Source organism: Scomber scombrus, chromosome 23, assembly GCF_963691925.1.
Source record: "Scomber scombrus chromosome 23, fScoSco1.1, whole genome shotgun sequence".
Taxonomy (NCBI): domain Eukaryota; kingdom Metazoa; phylum Chordata; class Actinopteri; order Scombriformes; family Scombridae; genus Scomber; species Scomber scombrus.
The window spans coordinates 15,030,506-15,040,279 of NC_084992.1; the positions used below are offsets into that span (position 1 = coordinate 15,030,506).

Sequence of the window (9,774 nt, forward strand, 5' to 3'; positions counted from 1 at the left end):
CTATCCCGACACAGCACATCAAAAGGATTGTCATCGTCTGTGGATTTCAAGCGCAGCCAAATACCTGACTTTGAGACATTTCTGTCATATTGGCAATGAAAACCCTCTCGGCACCGGAGCGCGTACAGTCCGAGGCTGGAGAGATATCCGCCAGCTTGCAAGCACTCGCTCCGACTGAACAGAGATCCTATGAGAAAAGCAATGGTCCCGCCTGTGCACGCATTACAACAACTACATCTTTAACTGAGGTGTAAAAGGGAGATTCCGCACATTCCCCTCCACTTGTCATATGTCCCCCGTGTTGTATATTCCCCCGCATCCTCAACTGTGTCCAGACGCGCACTACACCGGAATGCCACGGCCAGCACCAGCAGAGGAGAAGAGAGAGTGTAGACTTATAAGCAAATCGCTGTCTCGGGATAGTCAGTGTTGTCCATCCGTCCAGGGTTTTAAAAAAAAAGAAGACAGTCCACAAGGCTAGAAAGATGAAAGAAGTCGGATGTTTAGATGCGCTCACCTCTAATTCTCTCCACACCAAGTCCTGGTTACACCTGTCCCACGCCATCCAGCCACTGAATGACGGTCCGAAAATGAAAAAAAAAGAAAAAAAGAAAAAAAAAGAAAGAAAATCAAGTAAAAAAGAAATCCACACGCGCTTCCCACTCGCTCTCACACAGGCAAATGCTGCCCCTCGCCGAGAATGAACCGAGGGCACCTGTCTTACAACTGCTTTCCATCACATGACAAAGCTATTAAAAGTAGGCAGGGGAGTGACTCCGCGTCCTCACTACTCGCCAGTGACGCGCAGTGAACAGGCGGAGTCTGGCTGCGCACATAGTAAAATCCTTTCCATGCACTGCAAAAAATGTCCATCCTGAAAACACATCATGTTATATCTCTCTAAGATGTATTCTGTATGTCTAAAAAATAAGCGATACATTCTGCTTGTGGGGTAACACACTCATTTCTGGAATTCTGGATGCTTCTGGAAGCTATTAGACTGTATTCTAGTGACTTAAACTGACAGCTAATATCTTCTTTTTTTTTAATAACATAAACTCATAATCTGCGTCTTTGTAAAAATGTTTAATGGGCAAATTAAAAGTTGTTTGCACATTTGATGCAGCTTAAACGCCGATTGGATCGCTAAACTCAACTAAATTAGTGTGGATCTGCTTTTGTAGTTTTTTAATCATCAAACTGGTCAATATTGATGCAAAAATGTCAGAAATCGACATCAAGCATGAATCAATGTTGGCACTTTGCCTCTGATCATTTATCCATCATCAGTCATTAGTTTTCATGTCCTCGTTTAGGACTTTTCTAGAGGAGAATGGGACTTTCAGTTTGTGAATTGACGCCACTGACATTTTCTAAGGACAATACAAAAAAAAAGAAAAAGCAAATCAGCAAATCTCTCACAAAGCTTTTCAGCACCTTTCAGGATTCCTTTGCAAGAATGCGCAATAACCATAAGACAGCCAAATCAATGCCTGCAGGGGGAAAAAACGGATCATTGCTGAAAATTACATTAGAATAGTCACGAATAAAAGACACTTAATACCAGCGACAACATCATAAATATAAATTGCACCAGTAACGTTTTAACGTCTGGCTTTTCTTTACGTTTCAGCTGTGTGGTCACAGCTTTTTCCTCGCACTGCAGGAACTAGATGTCTTTTTTATGTCTTTTAAATTTATGTCTTTTAAAATTACTCGCAAAAGACAATTGCTCTTTTATGGTTTACTCCTTTCCTTCATTAACTCCTGACAAGTCTGTGACTTAAAATGCACGTGTTTTGCGTGTAGAGTATCAATGACGGTAATCCAGCCTTTCTTTGTCCATTCAGAGGCAATAAAAGGACAGGTGGCAGTATCAACCGTGTATACAGTGTCAACAGGACGTGTATAGGCAACACTGCCTCGGTTAAATAAAAACAAAAGCTTTGTGGACATGTCAAACAAAGTGGTTTTTCTGTTGGGTGAAGAATTGTCTTCCAGTCCTCACTGCTATTGTCTTGGTCAATTAAATGGAAACGTCTTTCTGTATGCAAATCATGAGTACTAGGGATTTTCTTAGCCAGTTAAAGTCCTTCAAAAGAATTCTGTAACATGAGATTTTAAGAAGAAGAAAACACACTTGTAAAAAACTGACAATATCAACAGTTTTTTTTCTGTCAAGACATTATTTTCAGGAGACAAGCAAGTTAACTTCTGACAATACATTTCTGTAAAAGAAGCTCACTCCCTGGAATGTGCTAACCACAATCCAATTTTTAGTCTTGTAAGCCTATTAAGTCCACCTGAGCACTCAAAGAGCAATTGTCTCCCTAAATTAGCGAACCATGTACAGTAAAGTCTCATTAAACACAAAATTGCACAGAAACCTGTAAAAAGGTTCCGTAGCTGAAAATGTTAATTGTACAGATTGTGTGTGTGAGCATGCCAGTGGACGCCCTCTGAGTGCAGTAAGACATCAACTGTGTGTGTGTGTTATGCTTATGGGTATCTGAGGGCATTTGTACCACTAAATCTATACATCTGCCCCTCCATGCGTGCCCAGAGATGCTACCCAGAAGCCACGGCGAAACCCGATCGGAGCAGGTGGTGTGTGCAGTGACCTCACAGAGCCCAGATGGACCAGTACCACACAGACCGTAATATAGGGGCAACATGGGAGTGACATGGAGCTCGATAGTAGCTGGCTTTGCGGCTGTGGCATAGATAAAGCCCTCAGACAACAGGGGATTTAAAACCTGTGATGAAAAAAAAAAGTGTTGATAAAATGTAGGTGCAGTAGTTTTTGGTCAGATAGATTCCTCACAACTTGAGTAATTGCAGCTTAATGAACACAGACTTCCTCCCCATAAAAAGAAAAAGAAAGAAAAAAAAACATCTTGGCAGGGGATATATGCTGGTAAATGATATTTCTCCCTCTCCTGAAGCGGCATGTGAGTCACAGTCAAAAGGCTTATCTGATTGTACTCTTCATGCCAATTAAGACAACGGAAGCTAAATATAGATATAATGTTATGATTTCCTTTCTTGAATGGCCTTTGATTCTTTTTTTCTGCAAACACACTCTAGCTAGAGGCTGGGTACGCAGTGGTGGAGATTTGTAGATATAGGAATCATTTCAAAAAGGGAAAAAAAGGGGGTTCTACAGCCCTACTGAAGTACAGGTAATCTTTGAAATGCCACAGCTTTTTGTTTCAGTTGCACAGAGCTGATAATGAACGGGTAAGTATGGGGAGATGGTCACAGACTGGTGAAAAATAGGAAATGTTTCGTTGCCAGCATCAAGAGGAGATATTTGGTCCGGAGCACTGCCAGCTACAGGGGCCAACATCACTGCGTATTCGATCATTCTGCTCACCAGAATGGCCCAGGGTCTTGCTTTCACACCGTCCTTTCACTTAGCCACTCTTATAGATACCACGTCTCAAGGGGAATGAATCTATAGGATGGAGTGTGAAAAGTTGTTCACACCCATTTGATGCATAGCATGTTGTCATAAGATGGAGCTGACTTCTCTAAGGCTCTCCGAGGCTTTGGATACTGAAAAATTGCAGAGCATAACCTTGCAGTGCAAATATTCCTCTAAACAGATCCATTAAACCTGATTTACTCGAATGGGACTGTAGGTTAATTGCTAAATGGCTCACAACACAAAAAGAACACATGCAATAACTTTTTTTTAATGAACATAGCGAAGAACATGTCCAGTACGTGCAGAAGAGCCACAATTGGACTTGCATGCACCGAGTTGTGCTGCTGGCAGTTCTCAGAAAGCAAAAAGGTCTTAATGATTAAACAATTCCTCCCAAGAGTCAGATAAGTGGAACACTCAAAGCCAAAATGGGGCTAATCCACAGATAATTATCTTTGTTTGAATATTCAACATGGACTGACTCATGGTGCAGATTCTTTTATTTGCATGTCTGGTCTTAGATTGAATTTGATACCACAATTTCTGTTAAAAAGCTGTCTTTTTCCTGATTCTATGGTGGAAACAGTCACCCGTTTATTTATAATACTTTAAGTGTCTTCTTTTTTTTCTTCTTTTTTTGTTTGGACAGTGTTTTTTTTTTTTGACAGTCCATCTATACTTAAGTGGCTGTGTCTTGTTTTCCTTTTTCCATAAATTGTGTCACCTGCCCTCTGAGAGTGTGCCGCTGCACAGTGTGGGGGGATGATTCATATCACTTTGTTGCATGTCATTGCTCCCAACAGAATCTATCCTAGCATCTGGCCATTTTAATACATGGTGGCTGGATTCATATGAATTAATTGAGGGCGGAGGTAAAACAGAGTGCTACATCTATTCATGTACTGTTCAGGACTGTTACGAGACAGCTTATTCTTCTTTTGCCTGCCTGTCATTTGATGTGCCTTCAGATGTTTGGTGATTGGGTCATTTTTCCTCTTCATATTGTTTTCTCCTTATTATGGGACTGTGAAGGAAGCGGTCACATTTCACTATACTGACATGCTTTACAATGGCACGGTGTAATAACATACCAAAGTGTCTACAGGAAATGTAAATGGTTACATGAAATGGTCTAATTTGTGGTTCTAATGTGGTGTCAAATGATCACACATGACTGCTCTAAAATAACCCTTTAATAAAGTATCAGATACTAACAGTGGTTCACATAATTTTAATATTTAATCATATGTTGATTATTGCAATTTGCAGTCTGACACAATTTTTCTATCAAATACTGGATTTCTTTTCAGTGCCACAGAAAAATCTTTCACAAGGTCCAAATATTGACATTGCAGCCATAGGTTCCGAACTCATGCATTATAGGCAACAAGGTAAACAGTGTGATGCCACAAATTATGCCAGCGCTCGCCCTTTGACATACAGTCAGCTAGTATATTCTCCCCCTGTGAAGATTTTACATCGCCTCTCTTTGTAGTGCCCTTCAGAGAACCCGTCGCCTTGCCGCCCTGCGTGCAAGCGTGTAATCCTTTCCATCAATGAACTCCACTGTGTCATTTAGCCACTCTCAGGATGGCGGCTACTTTCCCCGCAGTGAGTCCGGCCCACATTATTAAGGCAAATGGCATGAAGAGGCTAGGGCCAGTTAGCCATGGCTGAGCCTTGGAATTGAAAATAGCATCAGTCCCATGCAGGGGCTGGTAAACACAAAAAGGAGCCTGGGGCGCAACACAGGACGGTTCCACCCTCCCCTCCCTACTCCAGCTCTGTTTTGGAGGAGCCGGGGAAAAAAGCGGCGGCAGTGCCTCTGCCGCTACAGACGAATAATATCACAGTCACATGGTGATGCGAGTCAGGGTCTCCCGTAGGAGCCCTGTGTTGTAGTTCTGTTATTGGGCTTGTTTTAAATCACCAGCAAGTCATGCAAGAAGCGTGTGTAATGCGTCTTGGTGGAGAACAGTGCTAAACTAGCGCTCAAGGCAGGGACTTGTGAGGCACTTTGTGTTTTGCTTGTGTATAGCACTCACAAGGAATATTAAAATTTATGGACCATGAGGGTTTGGGTTTTACACTCTCTCTCTCACACACGCACACACACATAAACAAGCACTCCTGTGCTTAAAATATTACAAACCCAAACTTTGAAATTGCTGTAAAATTCCAACAGATGCCACATGCCTGGTAATGTAACTAGAGGAAATGAGATGCGCTTGTGCGGAGGAGATGCAGTTAAATCTCTGTCTACTGGAAAAGCACATGAAAATAGTGCTTGTTGTCATGCTCAATATCAAGTAAGGCACTTTTTCAAGTTTTATAGCAAACTTTAAACTTACTAAGTCCAAAGCCATGGCCTGTAAAAGCAATGATGTTCACAGCAATGAAATCTAGGTAGGAATCTCGACGGTATCAAAATGAAATCTTGAATGTGAAAAAATACATTATTGAGGTCTCATCACTGGCTACAGGCAAATTGAGGTGCATCTTTCTGAGAAAGTGCAAAAACCTCCTGTGAGTCACAAGGAGGCCCAAAGCACAACAGATGTTGCCTGATTTCTAAAATAATAGAGAGGCAGGGCTGAATACCTTGACAGCTCAGTCCTTATGTACTCTTAGCACTGGAAGAGCACCAGGGAAGAATTAGGTCAGCTGAAGTGAATTGTGCCTTGTGGAACTCCATGTTAAAACAGCATCACGGGAGAGGGAAGGGGTGGGGGCGGTTGGTGACACACAGGTAGAAATTTCTGGAGCAGCACAACCAGTTTTTTTTTTTCCTTTCCTTTTGCTCTTGTATCATGGAAACGTGAGCAGAAACGTTACACCCCTGAGTCCAGAGTGCAGCCTAATTATTTTGAGCAATGAAAAGAGAAGGAAAAGGAGAATAAGAGAGAAGAAAATGCATGCGAATTGCAATTCTTTCATACAGCCTGCATACGGGATGTATAACCACAAGCCTGAAAAAATCCTTACAGCACAATAAAACTGATTGTATCATCACCTTTTTTCCCCTTACAGGGTGCATTTCTACTACTCTTCACATCACCTCCTAAAAGAGGCATGTACTGCTGGAGTACACGGTGATGGGGAAAAAAGGGAAAGCGGAGCAGGAATGAGAGGAAAGAGAAGGCACAGTCAATACCCATTTTTGCCAAAGCATCCTAGTGAAAAAGAGCAAAGAGACAAAAGGAGCAGATGGATGGAGATGGAGCTAATGCTGAAAAGAGAGTGTGAGAGGGAGTAACAAAAGCAAGAGGGAGCGAGCCGCTGTGAGTGATAGAAAGAGTTGGACAAAGACGGGGAATGAATTAGAGGCAGATATGGAAGGAAGGGAAGGAAGATGGAGGCTAAGTACAAGAACGGGTGAATGGGCACAGGAAGTGTGGACTTTAAAAAGGGTCACACCGAGGGGAGGCTAGCAGCCACCTAGCCGTTCCATCACTCATCGGAAGATAAACCACCTTAACGTCGCCTTCACTGGGACTGACCCCCGTACCCACTGGCCTCCAAGCGCTGGTCCTACCACGTCCATTATCTCAGTGTTAATCAAATGGTTACCACCTTCCCCTCCCCTGCATATTCCGGTCACGGTCTGAGATCTTCCTGCTTACGATGGGTATCTGGCTCACATGTGCTATGTATTCATTTACAGGAAGGTCTAGATTTTCACACACACATACACACACACACACACATACACCTTCCACTGCCAACATGACCTCATTGCCCCCTCATGACGCTCACGATTTAGAAATAAAATTGTGTTGCAAATGCACCCCCTCCCTTAAACTGTTAGAAATAATGCCAATTCAATGATGACAGAAGGTAATTGCTTTTGATGTTTGTAAAAATCAAGATTTTAACTGGGCATGATATTCACATGACTTGGCAGCCGTCCATCACCGTGAAAGTGTGTGTAAGCACATTGCAGATTGTGCTGAGCAATAACGTTGGCGTTTCCTCGTGAGTAGGCAACCTCAGTGTTTTTGGCGACGAAAGCTTTTTCTGCCTTTTTTTTTCCAGACAAAATGCTGTTATGCCTAAATTCATTTCCACTGTCTTGAAATAAAAGGATTTCCATGACTTAATTTTCATGATATCATCTGATTGTTGGGTGCAGAAATCAAGACCAAGATTAACTGTCAGGCGGTCATTTAATCAGTCAACCCTTGCCCTGGCTTTTCCGTACCTTCAGCCTTCTCCAAGTCCCTCCAATAATCCCTTGTTGTGTTCTTTGTGGCGCTCTGTGTCTACCGGGACTGTCATCACCGCCACAATAAACAGGATTAATCAGCGCTGGCATTGGGCACTTTGGTCCAGATGACGCGTGTAATTAAGGAGTAATTGGCATGTCATCTGTACATGAGGAAATATGACATGCGCGAGCCAGATGTACTCATTTGCCGCCCCGCAACAACTAGCGCTTGAACAACTGTGTCCTCAAAGGCTTTTTGCAGAGAGAGAAAGATAACTTTCTTTCCACTGCTGACACTTTAGCTTTCTTAACGTCTTTATTCATCCTGCAATCTCCCTCACATTGTAATTCACTCGCTTATTCATTTATTTACATGCTAACACACTTAAACACTAATTTGCTAACTTATTCATTTATTTACATGCTAACCCACTTACTGCCGCTTGCATTCAGCAACTTATTCATTTATCCACATCCAGGATGACACAGTTACTTTCTTGAGTATTCATTTATGCACGTAGGAAGTCACTTACATTCTCTCTAGCTTAATTAGGAGGCCCCTCTCTTTTCACTTCACACAAAAGGATAGGTTTATGCAGCTCAATATATACTGTAGCTGCACACAATGGGAGATGGCCAAGATGCCCTTTCATGTTTAGGGTCACGACGGCTGCAACAATAGGTCTGAACTGCCCTTATCTCCCCTTGTAAACGTGAAGCTCCGGGATAAGTCAGAGCCCGATTTCATGGCTCATGTGGGAGATGTTAGGATGAACATAACTGAGGGGAGAGTTTTCTTATTTGCCCTTGCTCCTTATATTTCCTCGGTTGTTAGGGAAGCCAGTAATAAAATGAAATTCACTGCCAGGCTTTAGGATGATGCTCTATCTAAGCTCTCATGAAACATAGCGTAGACCCATACCTATTTATTATTTCATAGGTACTTAGGTAGATACAGTATCTGCAGCCATTTGTCAGTGTAAATGTAATTTTCAATTACATTCTCTTAAGAAGCAACATTAGGTATGCCAAACCTGAACGGCCTCTTCTCTATAAATTCAATTGCTTCAGGATTATTAAAGGTGTGCCACAACAAATGAATATTAAGAGTTATACATGTATCTGAGAGACTTTTAAACATATCACACAAACCAAAGGAAGTCCAGCATTACTGAAACAAAGTTGGGTCGAATTTGGGTGTGGAGCTGGTTCCAGGAGGGGTAAGCTTGGCAGGGAGTGAGGTCAGCGATGCACTTGGCTGGTAACCTCAGATAGCTGCTGGCTAATTTGCAGTATGCCCCCAATCGCAACAGAAAGCCTTGAGCCACGCTGAGTAGAGAGAGGGTGGCCATAACGGCAAAGCAAATGGCTCATAGAGATATCCCAGTTGTTTTTCATCACATCAATTTCACGCCTGTGCTGCCAGTTTTTCAGAAATGTGACAACATGAAGACGGAGAGGGAAAAAGAGAAAGAAGAAAAGGAGGGATGAAGGAGATAGCGGGGGTGAACGGAGGGAGAAAACAACGAGCGCTTAGATACATAAAGCTGGTGATGTTAATATCAAGGCCTGTTCCAGGTGCGAGTGATTGCTGTCATAGCTGTCTCGTGAACAAACAAATGAAAATATCTCTAAAGCTAATATCTTCACTGACAACATTGCTCAGCCTCTTCACAATACACTGATGCAATAAAGGAGTTGTTCCAGCAATGGGTTTACTGTCTTTGGTATGTTTGCACATAGTCAAAGGAAGTCATTTGTTAGTGCTATAAAGCTTTGGAATGAGAATATGTGAAGTTGACCTGATTCATCCTTTAGTGCCACGTCCCAGAATAATAGGAACTGATTGTTGTTAGTCATAGTTTGTGTCTCCAATGATTTGTTCTACACTATATAGATAATTAACTTCAATGTACTCTGCTACCGGTGGACTTTTCACTGATGTAGTATTTATCTCAAATTATCAGTAAAGTAATAAAACTAAAGCTGGTTTACTTCTACTAGTACAGTGTGTTTGTGTGTGTGTGTTTGTGTGTGTGTGTGTTTGTGTGTGTGTGTGTGTGTGTGTGTGTTTGTGTGTTTGTGTGTTTGTGTGTGTGTGTCATGCCTCTGAGGAAAAGTACCCGATCCACAAAAA

At 42.2% G+C, this 9,774-nt stretch overlaps 1 protein-coding gene across 1 annotated transcript in view; it reads right to left on the reverse strand.

Moving 5' to 3' along the window:
* Positions 1-605, reverse strand: part of ppargc1a (peroxisome proliferator-activated receptor gamma, coactivator 1 alpha) — a 44,062-nt gene extending 43,457 nt beyond the window's left edge. Inside the window, exon 1 of the mRNA XM_062444473.1 lies at positions 518-605. Coding sequence (XP_062300457.1) covers positions 518-565 — 48 coding nt within the window. The 5' untranslated portion in view covers positions 566-605. The remainder of the gene's footprint in view (positions 1-517) is intronic.
* Between the last annotated feature and the right edge of the window lie 9,169 nt (positions 606-9,774).